The 19,020-nt window shown below is 36.4% G+C and overlaps 1 protein-coding gene across 1 annotated transcript in view; it reads right to left on the reverse strand.

Moving 5' to 3' along the window:
- The window catches only part of LUZP2 (leucine zipper protein 2), a gene marked incomplete at its 5' end in the record, with an annotated part of 196,561 nt that overhangs the window by 99,797 nt on the left and 77,744 nt on the right, over positions 1-19,020 (reverse strand). Inside the window, 4 exons of the mRNA XM_082000822.1 lie at positions 382-444; positions 8,263-8,344; positions 11,416-11,486; positions 12,943-13,060. Coding sequence (XP_081856948.1) covers positions 382-444; positions 8,263-8,344; positions 11,416-11,486; positions 12,943-13,060 — 334 coding nt within the window. The remainder of the gene's footprint in view (positions 1-381; positions 445-8,262; positions 8,345-11,415; positions 11,487-12,942; positions 13,061-19,020) is intronic.

The following is a 19,020-nucleotide window of genomic DNA, read 5'->3' on the forward strand; positions in this document are numbered from 1 at the left end:
AGACTGAATTTCCTTTCTCCTCCTCTTGCTGTTTTTTTTTTAAAAGCTGGTAATAACACTGTGGTAAAGTTTCACTGTGTATCAATAATCTATAGAACTGAATTAATTTTTCCTTTGTGAAAAAGCACAACTCATAAGTACGGCAAAAGTTACAGAGCTGTACTATGGACCTATGCACCAGTAGCAAGGAGTCAACAGTTGCAGTCAATAAAATACCATTTCTAAATGCACACTGTCATTTTTGATTGTTTTTGTGTTTAGAGTGTTTTACTAGAGTTTTGTCCTTCTACTACAACAACATGTGTTTTAAATATGAAGCCAAACCATAATCTCTTTCAGTGTAAACTCTGAATGGAGATGACAATCAAATGTTCCTCTTACCTCATTTTGGAGGTCACGAATCATTTTGCTCTTCCTTTCCATTTCAGTCTTCAAAAAGTTAATCTACAAGTGTAAAGAAACGTTGAGCATGAGTTGAAATGTACCTTAACATCAGTTTAACTATTAATTATTTTTTTACTCTACTCACAGCTTTGGGGAAAAAAACAAACAACAAAAACAAAAGAAAAAAAGAGAAAACACCACCACCGTCCCCCCAACCCAAAACCACCCTGATCTGTTTCTAGCAATAAGTTATTTTTTAAAACCTCTGCTTATATACCAATAAAGGTTTTTACAACTATATTAACTGATTTCATGATCTAAGATTTTTTAACCCTCTAAGAACACAACATCTATCAATAGGTTTCTAACACAGTTATTTGATTTGAATGCTACAGTACTGGTCCTAATGAGATAAACCCCTCGATTCTGATCAAACTCACGTGTGAAACAAAGTGAAAGCATTCAGATCCGGTCTTTAGTTCCTATTCAATTCAATGACTTGCCTTAGAAAGTAGAAATTCTGATCTTAGTTTTAAGATGGAATTTAATCACACACAATTTAAAAGATGGTTTTTACAAATCAGTCTAAGTTTCTTTCAGGACTGAGCTTTCTTCCCGGCTTACGGAACATAATGGGAGAAAGGAGAATGTAATTATAAACAACTAGGACTGAAAGAACACATTCCTTTCACTTTGAAGGAGGATGCTCTTGGATACCTTAACTAGCAAAACAGTCATACATATGACTATCAACATATTACATGTACTATATACACCCAATGTCCCATGGCACATTCTCTCCCCCATTGATACAAAAGCCTACCTATGTTCATGGGAAATTACAATTCATCTGACATTGCAGCAGACTTGTCAAGAAAAACAAAATCGCTGTTAAACAGATCTAGATTCTGAGAGACATTGATCTAGAGATTAATGGTTTGGATGTTATGCAGATAAAAAATGACAGTAAATTTACATATGGCAGCTGTTCTTAGAATCATGTCCACGCTCAAGTAGACAGATGTCAGTAATTTAAAAACCATCACTGGACTTGACATCACTCTCATGGGTATCAATAGAGAAGTCAGAGAGCACTATCATCACTTAAGAAAAGTAGGTAGGGGGTCCATGAGACTAGTGCCAACTGACATGCATAGATGGAACTTTATTTGCAAACTCTTCCAAAATTTTGTCTAAGTGGTTTGGCTGTGGGAATACTAACTGTACATGCAGCTACTGCTGCGGGTGACATTTTAGCGGAAGATTAAGGTATTCAGCACTTGCCTAGCAATCACAACCACACATAGTGAAATTCAGTCCATGTATATTGCACAATAAATATGAAGTTTTTGCACAACAATAAAGGGAACAATCAAAAGATAAGATCAGGGAAAAAAATAAAATAGCTGTTCACCTGGTGGGTTTTGGTTTTTCAGCTGTTCAGCTATCATTAAAGACAAAAATAATATACTGACCTCAATTAAAGAGCATTCCCTGTCTTAATCCTAACTCTCTAGAGAATATTAATATTAATTCAAAGCACTTCACTTCTAAACCTGAATATATATGAAATAATTAAGGAGATATGATATCAAAATTATTGTCTGTGTGCTCTCTATACATAGCCTGTAAGCATTAGCTTAGATCTTCTAGTGGAGAGATATTTAAGACAGCACAGTACTGTTAATTTAACCAGAAATCAATGTTAGTTAAACCGGTAATTTTTGTTAATTACTATTCACATACACATGGATGTCTTAAATAGCGCAAACTTACTGTTTTAGCTTAACTGAATAACTAAAAAAAATTTAAATCCTGTTCTTTTTAAAAAAATAATACCAGCATTAATTAGAGAGTCATTCATTTTTGCTTTCACATTATAATGGCATTTTTAAAGCTCTTCTACTAAATCTCTAACAGCTGAAAAGCCACATAGTCATAAAGTATAGTTATAGAGAGCTACATAGGAGGGATTTATAAGGCTTGGCTGCTGGAGCTAATATAGACACAACCATTTAAGTGCATCTATGTGTATAATTTCATGCTTTAAGGCAGATCGGTCTGTATCAGACCATTTGCATGATGCTTTCAGTCAGTCCCAAGGACAAGGCATAACACCATTTCCCAGAAGAGATGTAAAAATTCTACTTTCAGTCACCAAATCCTGATAGCATAATAAACAAGGATGGACATTTATACCCAGCTCTAAATTAAAATGCACTGAAACTGAAAAATTGAAACTAAGAAACTTTCTATATCTATTCCTCCATTCTACCCATTCTTTGTTCTTGTTTGACATTCACCTCTTTCCAAATGTCAGCTGCCTTTAATTACTATCTAGCTGTAATTATGAAAATACATAATGAAATGTATTGTTCTAAGGCTGAACTTTGCGATATTAAGCAAGGACACCGCTTCTGTCTCCTGGAGACAGCCATCCAAGGTACTCAGAGCTTTGTGTTTCAGAGCTCATTATGTTTATTAAAGGCAACAGCTTCCATCCAGTGGCCTTTACTCACAGCGGTTTGTGACCTTGAAATGTTCAAATTAAATTTTCCCCTACCGAAATACAGAATGCTTTAGCAGATGGCAGTGATCTAATTCTAGGAGTCAGACAATACTTAGCTATTCACTACAGACGAAGAGTGGAAGAATACCAATGTAGCATCACTACCACACAGCCAAAGCTCAGCTGTATACTTATTTACTTACCTCCAGACTTCTTATGTCTTGCTCAGGACTAACACATGAGCAATTAAGATGGGACTGGAATAAATTCATTAACAAGTATTTTGGCAATATCTGGAAACCCAAACATACTCAATACTAATTTTCATGGTCTTGAAAATTTTCAAGTTGTAGTACAGGGATTGACTCCAAAAGCCAGAGAGAACTGGTTAGGCTATTACCTAAAACATAGGAAATACTCTTTCCTTTGGAAAAAAGTTCTCTACAAAGTGATAGATACTTCTAAAAGCAAAGTATATTTTTTACCTACTAGGACTTCTTAGATGAGTGTAACTTTTAAGCTGTAAGTTCTATTTTAATTAAGAAATAGATTTTTGTCACAGGCATATTTAGGACTTTAGGACCTGTTATAAGGACTGTTACTAAACAAAATAACTATTTTTGAAGTGGAATGAACATCTGATCTTTTTATTAAAAACACTGCAGGCACGAGTTTGTGATAGTTCTTGAGATTCTTGTTCGGTGGTGCATATCTCAAATTCTGTGTATTCTGTTAGTGTTTTATTACCAAGAAAAACCCTATTGATTTAAAAATCGTAAAATCTTTGGGTTGGAAGGGATCTTTAAGGTCATCTAGTCTGACCCCCCTGCAACAAGTGGGGGCATCTTCAAATAGATCAGGTTGCTCAGAGTCCCAACCTGACCTTGAATATTTCGAGGGTTTGGGTATCTACTACCTCTCTGGGCAACCTGTGCCAGTGGCTCACCACTCTCTCTGAAAAATTTCTTCCTTATATCTAGTCAAAATATGCACTCTTTTAGTTACAACAATTACTCCATGTTCTATCACTGCAGGCCCTGCTAAAAAGTCCATCTCCATCTTTCTTACAGGCCCCCTTTAAGCACTGGGAGGCTGCAGTAAGGTCTTCCTGGAGCCTTCTCTCCTCCAGGCTGAACCACCCCAACTCTCTCAGCCTGTCCTCACAGCAGAGCTGTTCCAGCCCTCTGATCATTTTTGTGGCCTCCTCTGGCCCCACTCCAACAGGTCCATGTCTCTCCTGTGCCGAGGGCTCCAGAGCTGGATGCAGGACTCCAGGTGGGGTCTCACCAGAGTGGAGCAGAGGGGCAGAATCCCCTCCCTCGCCCTGCTGGCCACGCTGCTTTGGATGCAGCCCAGGACACGGTTGGCCTTCTGGGCTGTGAGGGCACATTGCTGGCTCACGTCCAGCTTCTCATCCACCAGTACCACCAAGTCCTTCTCAGCAGGACTGCTCTCAAACCCTTCATCCCCCAGCCAGGGGGTACTGATACCGGGGGTTGCCCCAACCTAGGTGCAGGACCTTGCACTTGGCCTTGTTGAATCTCATGCGGTTCACATGGGCCCACTTATTGTTTATTTTTATGTGTCATGCATAATTAAGTCACCTTAATTGCCATTTTCCATTGTGAACACTAAGCAACAGGGAAAAAGGAGTTTATACAGACATATTTTCTCCTTTACCTTGACAGACTTACTATAATTGTATCAAACAATTCCATCACCATTGTTAAACATTGTTAGCATGATATAAAATATTAACAGAAACAAAATGTAAAAGGCAGATTGAGCTTACTCTACCTAGCCAAACTCTTTTTGCATATTTCCCCGTTTCATTCGTTACTTTCTCCCTCATCCAGAGCTACCCAGCTCTTTTCATACACTTTAATTGCAGTTAATGGGAAACAACTTTGCAAACCTCAAGGTCACTTCCTAAAAAAATAACTATTTCTTAAGATAGAAGCAGCTAGAATGAAGCACAGTCAAGTGGAGGGACCTTCTCCGAAATGCTCTAAAAGCCTGTTAATCTAATGCAGTGATATAGAATCACTACTTACCCTATTTATTCAAATTCACTGGAGAAAAAAAAAACACTTTCAAGTTAGAGGTGTCATTTGCCCTTTGCCTCTTTGGTAACAAAAGTGAAACTTAGCCCATGGCTCCTAATCCTGTTTCTGGAAGAAGTGGTTGCACTTCACATTTAGAGATATAGCTTTACATGGTTTTTTCACTGCATTAACAACCTATTATAAAGTGCTTAGGTATTTGATATTAAATTCAGACCAAAAAGCTCTGGCAGCCTTCATTGATTTTTAAAGAGGACAACATGTTATTTGGCATTGTGTCTTACACATTTTATATACCTGTTGTGTAACTAAACGCAATATGGTGCTTCTGACTAACAAGCTTTATCTAAGAAATGCTTTTTGGTATACAAATAATCCAAAGTTCTAGTATGAGATGGTCTGTAGAGAAGCTCCCTCAAAACCCAAGGCTTTCTGGAAGACTGTATGAACCTTGAGCTTTGCAACACAGAACTACTCTAAAATTTAAACCGTCCTTATCATAACTAGTATATTCCCCTGCACATTTTACTGTCCCAGATAGAGCAGCTGACAAAACAGGCATACATTTATCCAAGGTCTGCCATATACTTTCTAGAAAACACCTGTCCCAAGAGAGACTGCTGCTCGTCTTCGTATGTTAGTCCTACAGATGCAGAAGACAAAGAACCCAGAAAGGGAGTGCTCGCTCCTGCCAAGGGCCCCCAGGTCAATCCTCAGTGTGATCAGTACTGTGAAGGCCAGGAATACCTTTACACCTCCTTTTTGTTTCCTCAAGCCTGAGTTGCTGTTTCTACCCTCAGAAAGTTGTTACCAACTAGCAGCAGCTCTACTGGCTGCTCTCTGAAAGACGGTACGCACCAACACTTCAGCAGATTCCTCAGAATGGCAACTTTTTAGCTGCCCACAGACCATCCTTGGCTTCTGTGGTCTTAAAGGGCCAAAAGAATGGATAAGCATGCACAATAACGTTGATCACATTGTTTCTGATGAATCATTTGTGCAACTGATAGCGAAGAGTCTTGCCAGACTTTGCACAAGACTTGGATGGAAAGTGTAATGTATTGAAAGTGTAATGTATTGCTATGGCATCTCCTTTGTTCTTTTCATTTGGTCAGAGTCCTTGAATACTTCCCAGGTTATTTTTCATGTAATTTGACTTAATTTTTCTAAATTCTTACTTACACTTTTGCATTTACCTAATAAAGAACACCTTCAGGCAGGTGTTCCCTGTTGAATATATACAGCAATTTAACATACAGTAAGCATTGTCCTATGCCTCCTCGGCAAGTGCAGAAAAGAAATATGTATTTCCACTCCCCCTCCAGTGTTTCGTTCACGTGGCTTTGAGAAACGCAACTCTATTCTTATTTACTCTGATGAAAATCAAGATTTACTTCACCAAATCCTGTAGAATAAAATGTGCTTAAATTGGATTAGGAACAAGACTCACAATTCATTAAATTAGAATTAAATTCAAGCTCCCATTCTCTAGCTAGGCTTGCCTCAAAGTACCTAGACCTTCTTTGAGAAAAAACTTTCAGAAAAACATGAAACGTGTGGAGAAGCCAGGTATAAAGTAACCCTGTGTGACAGTAATAATATTTATCTCCATTTTCTATTGCAGCTTTCATCTGAGAATTCCTGAAGCACTTTTTGAATATTCATTCAGTCTCATTGTACTGGTGAGTTTCATTATGTACATTGTACCCTGAGGCATAAAGAAATAAATGCCACAACCCAAGGACACAGTTCTGCTTTCCTTAAAATCAGCGGCAAATTTAGTATTCTATTATTGCCAAGTTTTAGAATACAGCTCAAGAATTCAATTTCTCTAACCAGCTGACAACACTCCAAGCCAAATTCTGTTATAATCTCAGATGGGTTTTTCTTGCTTTCTGCACTAGGTAATATTTTTACTTACAGTTAACAGTAGATTCTGTTTCACTTGTGTAGAACAGAACTTGTGCTCATCCCCAGTGCTATGGTGTGGACTTAATTTACACAAGCACTGCTGTTCCAACTAAAAAAAGCACTATATCACAAAGAAAAACAGAGCAAATAAGCCATTCACTACATCTGAGGTTTATTTAATCCACAGCTGAAATAGTGTTGAATATCAAAATCTAATACACAGATTAATTAACGAAATGTGTTTTCCACCTTGAATTTGTAGGACTAGAATTCATTGTGCTGATAAAGCTAGTGTGAATGTGTCTGCGCACCTGAAAAGAAGTGTTTTCAAAAAATCATGTTAATTAAAAGAAACCTGCAAAAGGAATACTTTAGTTCAAAATAGACATGGTTTCTAATAAGAAAGTAGCATGTAAAATATGCTCTCTCAAATCCTGTTCACCAACGGCATAAAGCCACATCCTATTCACATTCACACAAAATAAGGCATTTGTAAATATTTGCTAAATTTAGTAATTATTTATAAGCCTCTGTCTTGGAGGAACTCTTGTTTTGTGAGTCTGGAAGACAGTAAAATATTACTAAATAAATCAGTAATTATCCAATAAAACTAAAAACAGATCTGAAAACAAGTTTCTAGAAGGTTTTATAAGTCCAAAGTTAGAATCACAGAACACTTGAGGTCTGAAAGGACCTCTGGAGATTATCTAGTCAACTTACGCTCAGTGGTGTTCAGGTTGTCGGAATACTACTAAAAACATCAGAAAAATGTCCTTTATACATCTTAGGATTAAACAGAAAACATGATTCTACTGTTTGGGTTTTTTCTACAATGACAAAATGGGGCTATTTATGCCCCACGGCGTTACAATGCTACATAAAAATCCAACCAATTGTACGATTTACCCAGAAACAGAATTTCATTAAAGCATGAAAACTTAACAGGACTTAATACCTTCCTATAGTGATAATTAGATCTACGATGGTCAAAATCCAGACCCTCTACTATGATTCTATCTGGATGCTAAAAATTGGTAGTGATTCCAAAAAAGTCAATGGGTGTATGACAGCGTACGTCGGTATAGATGAGACACGAGGGTCCATAAAGATTAGTTTATCACTGAAAGGCCTGAGTCTCCAGACCCAAATCTCCAGAAGTGCATACACACCCCTAAATCCCACAGAAATTAGTGAAGAGAGCAATATTAGCGCTGTTGAACATACAAACTTTTTTTACCTTCTTCTGAAGCTTGGATGTCAAGTACGTGTTAGTACTCTACAAGTTTTTTACATGCAAATTTATTTGACATAATGACAAATTCTCAAGGGAGAAGGATTAAAAAAAAAGAAGAAAAAACCCCAAAAATAATGAAAGAGGTACAGGGAATCACTCACTGTAGCCTGCTGCTTTTCTGCTTTCTCAGTTGCCTCATTAAGCTGCTTTTGAAAGGCCTCCTGGAGAGATTTCAATTCTTCCCTAGTTTGTTGAAAACACAAAACACAAACTTCATCACAAATGTCCATTAAGAAATAATTCTTCGTTTTCAAGAAAAGACACCTTTAATTATTCTGAGTAACAGACAGATGTATTGTGTATACGTGTCTCACTAATAAAATCATAACGACCCCATGAACTATAATGCCAATGCAAGACAAATTATCTATGACGGAAGCTGGCCACCTTTTACATCTACTGAGTTGCTTGCTGTGCAAAACATCTGCCAGGGTATAATTTCTAGAAAAAAGATCGGCACCGAAAAAGCAAGGAAAGCGGGCAACTGAAAATGCACTGAAATGGAACCACACTTATCAATAAGAACTAGTTTATACCTGGTTTTAAATAAATGAATAAATAAATAAATAAAGCTCTGATAAAATTCAGCCTTCACCCAGCTCTTCCTAGAGACAAGCAACACAAAGTTCCGTGGCAGATTCTGGCATACAAGAAGAAAAGCAAGAAGATAATTGCTTGGATTGGGTTTTATTTGAATCACAAAAACCTTTGCATTACTGACGCAGTAAGAATTTCTCTTAACCGCAGCGGGCTGAGATCCTCCGCCGCCCATGTCTTTCTACTCACAGCATATGACACACTTTGGAGCTGTGGCAAAGTAGAAGAGTGACATATTTAAACTGCAGAGCTTTTTCAGGGCTGTGGCTTGCATGGATAAACCTCCACAGAAGACCAACATGAAACTAGACTTGCACACAGGTAATAATTTAGCCCAGTGCAAACTAAACTGGAATGGAAACCATCTAGTTCATACAATAACAGGACCTTTGAGCTGCTGGATCATCTGTCTTGTTAGCCAATAACCCTACTACTTTTAGCAATTTTAGGAACACTAATACAGAACAGATTTAATTGAAACAGTGATTGAGCAGCATGAAAAGAACATGCCATCAGCACAATACAACTCCCTTACCGTACAGACAGGTGCGATCGTTTCAAGGTGCTGATGGTAGATTGAAAGAATAAAACTTGAGACATCATAGTAAGTGACCACGTTTTACTTGCAACTTGGGAAGTACTGAAGAATTCACACAAAAGGGATTTAAGAAAACAACTAATTTTAAGTCAACAGAACTACATCTACTTACATAAGCTGAGATTCTAGCACTCTAAACTTCACTGTATCATCCATCTTTGCAGAGAATAATCAAAATAGTGCTCACAGACCAAATGCAGCTCATGTTTGGCCAAAGAAAGTAGATCGTAGCATTAATATTGGGACATATTTTGAATTTTGGTTCAAATAACAATAGATTTAAGCACAACAGTATGTTCACTGTTCTTCACTTACTCCAGATGAAGTACAGCCTGAGGCTCTTGGTAAATAAACTGCGACCTGTCCTTAGCGAAATTCTATGAAGGAGATTCCCTGGTACATTTTTAACACCTCTTTCTTACACTGAACTTCTACACCTCTCTGGAAGTAAAATCCAGTAAGCCTGTAAACAGCTGTCAAGTTCCCGGAGTAGCTCCAAGGCATTTTCTTGGAGTATATTGTAAAAGCCTTTTATTTTTTGAAGGAGGGTGAGGGCTGCTCAGCAGCACATTGCACAGATCCAGGGTCTATCTCTGGGAACCGCTGTTGTGCAGTATACTCAATAGCTAAATCCCTTAGAAGCAAAAGTCAATATGTACTTTTGGGTGGACCTTGAGAGACTTTAAGGGGTGATTTTAAGGAGGAGATTAGGAAGGGTACTTGCAGTATGCAGTAAAATCTTCCCTTAGCAGACTCAATTTTCTTATCTGCAACTAGGATCTATTTACTACATCATCCGCAATACTTTTAATCAATCGATGTCGCTGTTTCATAAAAGCTGCACAACAATGAAACCACTACAAAAACATATTCATGTATGAAAGATGGAGTCGTGACAAGGGCAGCTACCATGCTGAGACTTACTAACTTCACCTTCAGTTACACCCAAACCATGTAAGTGTTTGAATAGGACATTAGCTCAAGTCTTGCTTTCATCATTTGTCTGGAATACCTGAAAGACACTTACGTATCTGATCCTTGTCAATCAAAGTAAAAGCGAGAGCTTCTATGAGTATTGTATTGTGGGTCCTATTTGTTGTGTATTATAGAACTGAAGGTCATTTTATCAGAAGCCTTCTCTATAGGTATGCAGTTTCATAGGTACTTCTGTTACATACAACATCAGCAATAAGATGGCCATAGGATTTAACTATTGCATTCCTAACAAGGAAAGAAGCGTGAACTTTATTGAGTTTTTAAAATATTTTTTTTCCTAAGGAAAAAGATGAAATAGGGATGCATGCATTATATAATATTGTTTCAGCAAAAGTGATCCTTGTATTAGTTATATTTTCTTGTTATTAAAGGCGTATTGATGTTATTTGTGGATCCGAATTCCAAGAATTAAGAGAAGTAGAATGATGAGAGTTACTTGCGATGAAGCACCAGGGGACTTGAGTCTAAGGACTAGGCTGGGAACGCAAGTTCGCAGAAACTCTATTTCTTAAGTGCCCAATGAATAATTTGAAGCAAATACTTCTCTCTCTTCCTAGCTGCATTCCTCACAGATACCCAGTGCAAGTATTCCTACATTTGCACAATGACTAATGATTTTGAGTGTCTACATGCATGAGTATTTAATTGAAAGGACTGAATAAATATTTATATCATCTCCAAATTCAGTTTGAGACACTGGAATAATTTAATTAACTGGGCATTACCATCCACCAGTAATTTTCTAAAACTTCTGATTTTTTTCTTTTTAAGAGAAAATTTCATTACTAAAGCTTCCTAAGAAACCAAAAATCCCTTTCTTTGGCAGATACCTCACTACAGCATTTTAATATCTTTTCCCAACATATGTCCAATATCAAGTACTATGTCATTTGTTTCAAAAACTTCCCAAAACAGCATTCTCTGCCCTTATTTTACTGTTACAGCAGACTTTAATCTACAAACACTACTGTATTCTAAAGTAAAAAAAAAAAAGGTGCAATTTCCTAGTCTGACAGTTTTCAGTCTGGAAACGGAAGGAGAAAGGAAGAGGTGGGGGTCTTACCTTTGCTTTTGGCCCAGTTCCAGAAGTTTCTGCACATCACTTTTGGCTGATGCTTCATCGTTTTTCAAAGACTGATGGCAAAGGAAGAACTCTATTACCAAAGAGATCTGTGAAATGATTCATTTGGTCCTCTTTCACAAAACACTCCCGGTGAATTACAGATATTACCACTTGCGAGAAGCAGAGGAATAGCCTGACTTTTCTTTTAGCATAACTCAGAGCTAACTGTACACAGCTGGTTTTCAATTTTTAAATGAGAGCTGATCAAAAATAAGTAGATTTAGAAACAAACAAATGAATAAAGCATTAGGATTGTATGGTAAAGGTAAGTGTGTATATACAGAAGATAATACTATATCTCTTTGCCTATATCTGGATCTCTGCAGTATCGAGTCTAAAATATCTCATAGCGTCATTTTGCTGAGTACTACCTTTGACTGTGCTGCATAAGAAATCTCATTCTCAAATAACTTTGTTACAAGGAGAAGCACATTTCTCTAAAAAGAAGAACACACCTACAATAATAAAGAGTGTTAAAGCACTTCAAAAAAAAAAAAGAGAAAAGGTTCAATAGGCCACAGTTCACGTTAATTAGAACCAGAGAAGTCTGAAATATAAGACAATATAACAATATACCGTAGCACAGGATTGAGACACAGTGCCAGCGTTCTCCTGTGGAGAATTACAGGGATTCTTCTCCTTGTATTTTTCCCCACTTAGCTTACATCAATATGGTGATAAAAACGCAATGTCAGGAAAATACTGCCCTTTAAGATGGCGTGACATAGAGACAAATCTCAGCTGATAGTGAGTCTGAACGTTTTCACCAGACCGACAGAGTGTATCTGGAAAAGACAGGCATGTTCTTAAGTGAACATCTGGTGATTTCCGGACTTCAAATCCAGAGCAGGATTTTTAATCTACTTTTCACTCTGAGGAGCTGATTTGACTCCAGAGTTAATCTGACTATTGCCCTTCGAGTCTATCCATGATACCTCAAAACCTCTCAGGTTAAACAGAGGTGTCTCAGCTCGAGCTGCAGGTTTATCTAACACAATTTCTCATTTAAACTTGTAAAGTAATGCCCTGCGGTAAATCCAGTCTGTCCGTGTAGATGGCACGTCAAGTAGGTAAAACAAACAGCTAAACTAGGCTGAGTTTGTGTAACTCATCAGCAAAGATGCAACCTGCAACAGCAGAGGAAATCTTTTTATAGTAGCTGCCAGGACAAAAGTGTGGTAACTCCACTAAGACAGCTTATTCTTTTTCCTTCCCTTCCTTTTTTGTTCTACTATGCTCTATTTTCTTCTTTTTTTTTTTTTTTTTTGAGTAAGTGGACAAAGGGCCCAACTCATTAGGATTACATTTTACATGAAAACATCAGGCTTATGTTGAGTACAAGATCAACAAAATAATTTTTCACATTTTTAAAAAGAAAAAGATACCCACATTTTTTGTAATAAATAGACACCGATATGAAAAAGTCAAGGTAAGTAATCTTACAGAAACAGAGAGACAGAACCTAACCTGGAGGTTTATTTTAATTCCTTCAAGTTCTTTAGAAGTCTTCGACAGCTGACGAAGGATATTGCTCCTTTCCTTAAAGACTTCTTTCAGCTGTTTTTCCAGTTCTTCATAGCCCTGCCTAACACAGAAAATAAAAGCATGAGATCTTCTCAAAACATGACTCAATGCATCTGAAAACAGTCTTAGTTCATCCAAATTGAATTAATTCCAATGCTCTTTATACATTCCAAATTGGAGTGTGTGTCCCTGTTCACCTATGTAATTTCTCCTAACGTAGACAAATAATGTTTTATATGTCAAAATGATGTGCTGCACCTGAATATGCAAATTATCAGACTGAAACACTGCAAATGCTGAATTGTCTGTGATGAAGAGGAGACAGATAGGTTGGATTTAACATGAGTGATGGTACATAGCCTGAGACTTCTCTTGTTTTAAAAGATATTCCATGCAAGAAACCAAGCCAAACTTTGAAAGTATGAAGTTTTGTGACACCCAGTAATTTGAGGGGAGGATGCTTCAGATCTAGTTTAACTTTATAAAATTTATTCCATTCCACACAATTTTTCCTCACTTAAATGTCCTTACAGTATAAACTAGAACTGAGGAATATGCTAAGAGGAATCAAACCTAATTATTAATTAATGGATAAGACAAAATATTCTATCTTTTTCAAAGTAGTAATTTTTACTTGGAATGTAACTATACATTTTGAAGTTTTTGTAAAATCCACAGTGAAATAAATCCAACGCATATTGTTTTAGGTTGAATGAACTACAGATTCAATGCTCATACTCCATTTCAGAAAAAAAAGTTATACTTAATTCTAAAACAACATAATTTTTCATTTAAAATTATCATTTTGAGGAAGACTGATCAGTGAATTGAAACATCCATTCCTTCTACGACTTAATTTTAATTTAATTTTATTTTTTTCCTTTTTGCTGTACCTCTGGTTCTAAGGAGGAGGAAAAAAAGAACTTCAACTCGGCAACATATTAGTATTATTTTATTATCAGATCCAAGACCCTGAAGGTAAACAGGAATCTTAACACTTTGTAAATGTATTTTGAAAACACATTTTAGTAAAGAAACTTAGTAAAGCAAATCAAGTATGCTATTTAATATCAGTCCTATATATTTTAGCAATAGACAGATCACAACATATAATTGATGAAAAAAGAAAATTATTCTATATTAAATGATACTTTGGACACCTAGAAGAGACTAAAGTGTATAAAACATCTCTCTTATCAACACAAGACTTTAAGCAAAGAATCTCAACGTTATATTGAAGTTTCAGCAATAATTGTATTTTGCTTAGAATGTTGCAAACTAAAAAGCGTAGGGTTCTTTGAGTTTGCATCTCTAAGGAAACACAAAACATCTCAAATTTCTGCTTGCTACTGCAAAATAAGAACTGAGATCTTTTGCTCCGCAACATATCACCCAACACTTTCAAGGAAGACCTTCAGCATAATTGCTAGGTCCACTGTTTAATTTTACAATAGAATTTCTCTTCTAGGGGAAAGCTGAAAACAGAAGAGGAGATACTTCCCTCTATCCCAAAAAAATTGTTAAGTTTTCCCAGGATGGTAAAATAAAAACTACAATCTTTCTAATACCTTCTGTAGCTGGTAGATAAAAAGCTCAGCTGTCAGTAAAATATTTTATTCTCTTGATAAATTTTGCCCCACCCCAGCCCCTTTTTTTTTTTCCCCAATATATGGGTGAACTTTATTTCAAGAAACTGTGATTTCAGACTGCTGCAACTACATTCATCCGTGAGAGGAAAGGAAAAACTGCCCATCTAGTGGGGGAATAAGAAGTACCTCTGAAAACAACTCTAAGATGGCATGGCGTGAAGGTACTGTAAGGAGATAACACCATGACTCAGCTATGTTTATCTACTAGTAACTAAACAGCACTCGTAAGTAATCTGGTTATCCTTCATATTGATACTTAATGTCATAAAAAATAATTTCTCTCAAATAGAGGTCATGGAGGCAAACTCATCATGGCTTTACAGGAAAATCTATAGGCCAGGATTATGAACCTTCCAGAATATAGCATTATTTACACCGAGGGTTTGGTTAAATTTTTTCTGTCAAATTGAATAAAAGAACCTATATGAATTAAATCTAGCTACTGCTACAATACCTCATAAATATTGACATTCTGGTCATTACATGCAATGTAAATCTCATGCATTGAGTTCTATATAGCAACATCTATAGTTTTTTTGTTACCGCTCCAGCTGTGGCATGATTTTAAACAAGGTATACACGACTGTAGAAGGGCTGGCTCACCTCAGCAGTAACAACATTATGTGTAATCAGCCTGACAAGCTTCAGAGAATATTCCCATTTTAATTTGCCGATGAACAGAGGTCAAGGAGGAATTTCCTCCTACTAAAGTAAACAGGTAGTTTCAATATGGTCATCACTTCCACTCCTCTTTAAGCATGACAAAAATCGCCATGAGGCTGCTTTTGTGTAAAGTTAAACCCTACATTTAAGAAAAATTACCTGCGAGTGGTAACGTTGTCTTAATGATCAATTTAAGGTAACACTACCACCAGTAATTCCAGTTTAACGTGAGCATTTAAAGGTCATCTGTCCCAAGCAGCCAATTATGCTGCCCCATGTGTACGCAGTTGGCACAGGTTTCACTCTACTATCTTATAAATACTGATACATACCAATTTGCATAAACTAGAACATTTTAAAATTAAAATTAATATAAACTATGCACGCACTTATATTTTCCTTCATATTCTATTTTATGACACGCTAGGCAGGGAGGAAGAGACAAAGCGCCAACAACTTCCCACAGTGTTGCCACAAAACAACCTAAACCCTCAGAACTGTTAGAAGATAATTTTTAAAGAAGGAAAGAAGACTGAAGATACGAGACATACCTATCAGATCTATTAACTACTATATCCTTCAACGATTTTAAACTCTGGCCAATATTATCTCTGATATCATGCTTTGACTCTTAGCACTGTGTCCAAGAACGCTGCCTATGTATTTGAAGACAGCAAAATTCAACCCTGCATCTCTGCGATAACTAACAAGCCCTCAGAGTAGACCATCTATTTTGATGGCCCCTATTTCGACGTTGCAAACGTGTGTCATTTAGACCAATGAAGTGCAACTGAAGTGAAAAAAAGGTACATTTGTAAATACAGTGGTCTAATAATGATTCACTTAGATTACTCAAGGATTCCTATATTCTTCCACAAACTGAATATACCTTCAATTTTACACTTCTTTAATATTAACAGGATTCTCAGGATTGTGTTTAAGAAAAGATCCATAGTCAGTTGGTTTTCTTATTCTTCCCTTCTTGAATTTCCAATAACCAAAATTTAGTCTCCCATGTATTTGATAAACACTTTGGAGAGTTTCACACACATATATGCAATATAATTGTAAGTATGGATAGGCAGGCCATTCTAGAAGTAAATTCACTTTTCCACATCAGCATGCCCATACTCTGCAGCCGTAGTATTATATGAAAAGCATAGTGTTTTTTCTGAAGTTAATGTTAGATTAAAGAAAAGTAAATAAATATTTCCACCATGACATAATAACGCTTCTTTCATATTCGAAAACACACAATATATGCAAACACAAATACCAAATTTTGTCCTGATGAATATCAGCAAACTCCTTGATCAGCTAACAAGAAAATTATTTGTGCAATTAAGAAAAAACTGCAAGACGTAAAGCAATTGGACCAAATACCAACAAGACTGCATCAGCATAATTCCTCTGAATACAGAGGAGATTTCCATTAAAATAATACCTAATCTACATCTAGGTACCTGAATGAAACATATAGCTTTAAGATGGATGGCATCACCCCTCACCACGTAGGAGAAAGTAAGAGAAGGAATTTTAGCAGGAAAACGGTGAAATGTTAAACTCAAGATCAAATTATGTGGGTGTGGAGGGAGAGTAGATTCTTGCAGACAGAAAAATAAGCTCCGAACTGAGCGATTTACTTACGCTGAACTTGGATGCCGGTTTTGTACTACAGTGCAATTCTGGAAGAAATTGACTCGGTGAACGTGACATGTCACCACTGTACCACCCTGCCACAAACACCGTGAAATCCCAGTGCCTTTCTGAAGTCTTTTGATCCTCAAAAGCTGTCAGGGTTCTCTACTCATTTTGCAGTATAATTATATGAGCTCAAAATAAGTTAAACCCATTCCTAGGAAACCGCATTAAGTAATTATACACTGATTAAATCTGTTCTCCGAATATTAGGTTATACCAGTTACACCATTCTGCAAAATAAAGTGTCATTATCAGCATATCCACCTGGCATTAAAATGAATATTTATCATTTTAGCACATGAACGTGCTTTTAAAAATTTTCGTTATAAACCAGAACAATTTAGCAATACTCTTCATGTTAAGGTCATCTGTAGAACTCCAATGGCAAGTTATATTGCTTTTACCATCAGCCTACTGACGTAGTGTCGGTGTAAACACCAATATAATTTGTTTTCAGGGAATGGCATTCACTTATAGTTTTAAGTTTAGTCAGCTGTTGACTCTTCTATTATTCTTGCTGACATGATTTAATAGATTATAGTAAGCATTTCAACAGATTTTAATTTTCAGTACACAACAGAGACAAATGCCTAGTAACTAGAAAGACTTGCACACCAGAGATCACTCCACCTCTGACTGTGATTTCCTTAAATATTAGAAGTTACGCTTTTAGTCTTCAAAATAAGGATTGAGTTTATTTCTCACTGAATAATATGTACTATGTCAGGACAAAGTAAAATTGATTCTGTTTTCCCACTAGGCTTACAAAGCCTGACTTTGAAATAAAACTTTTATAAAGATTTAAATTATTTATGGTACATAAATGTCCCCGACTGAAAAAAAAAACCCCACACAAACCAAACCAACCAACCAAAGAAACCCACCTTTAAAACAAAAGGGAAAGTTGAAATACAGTCTTCAGTTTAAGACAAACTTAGATGTCTCTTTCAGCAAATCTGTCGTCAGTTATTTTCCTCAAGCCACTCTTTCTTTTTTTTAAACTTTCCTGCTGTAAAGTGCAATTAATGTCTTAAGGCACCCTCCTGTAAATTCTAAGCAAGTTAGGTAAGATGATGAGAAGGTCATAGCCTCATGGGTTTCCCTATTTTTTTAAAGCAGCAGTAATTAAGAAAATAGTAGATTGTATTCCTTTTCATGCACCATAAACATTAAATACTGCTTTACAAAGTACACTTGCAAAGCGCATGATTGCCCGGGTGCTTCTGAAGCAATATTTTAAAGATATTCTTGGTGGCAGATGTGTACACATAAATCTGGTCTGTATTCAAGTGAGAATAAGATTCATCACAATTCTAAATCAACATATGTGGAAGTTGAAGATAAAAGTCTTGATATTTATAAGATAGCTAAATGAGATGGAAATCATCGATAACGGTAACAGAGCACTGCAATGCTGCTTTTTCTCTATCTAAATATGAGCATTTTTTAGCTAGAAATTCAGTGGGAGGGAAGTAGTTTATTAATGATCAAAGAGAATGGTCAGATTACCTAAAGAAAGTATATATAATTATAGTGTGCATATATAGAATATACTATAATAGTACCTAACCTTTTATCTGATCTCAGCCAATTCTGAATTATCAATGCTATTTGAAAAAATCATATAGGCATTAAAGCTGATCAGAAGATAAGCTGTGGCTGAAATACAGCCTTCGTCAGGTACAACTGTTCTCCATACTCAAATGGCATTTACGTTATGTGTTTTGCATTCGCTTTCTCTAAACACTATGTTTCAGACTGGGGGGCTGGGGTGAAAGGAACAAAAACAAACACAAAATCTTGGGGATTTTGGGGAAGCCAAGGAAAATTTTTTATTTATCTGGCCTTCATAATTTGTGCAAAATATTTGTTTGGAATGTTTCACCCCTACCTACTGAAAATAACGTACGATCCCGTGGTTCAGGCTTGATTTATTAACAGTTCAAATAAAAATTGCATTGTCAGTACTTATATGACTATAGCAGGTTATGACCACTTAAGTAGACTT

This window comes from Phaethon aethereus (genome assembly GCF_964289735.1).
Source record: "Phaethon aethereus genome assembly, chromosome: 5".
In the NCBI taxonomy this organism is placed as follows: domain Eukaryota; kingdom Metazoa; phylum Chordata; class Aves; order Phaethontiformes; family Phaethontidae; genus Phaethon; species Phaethon aethereus.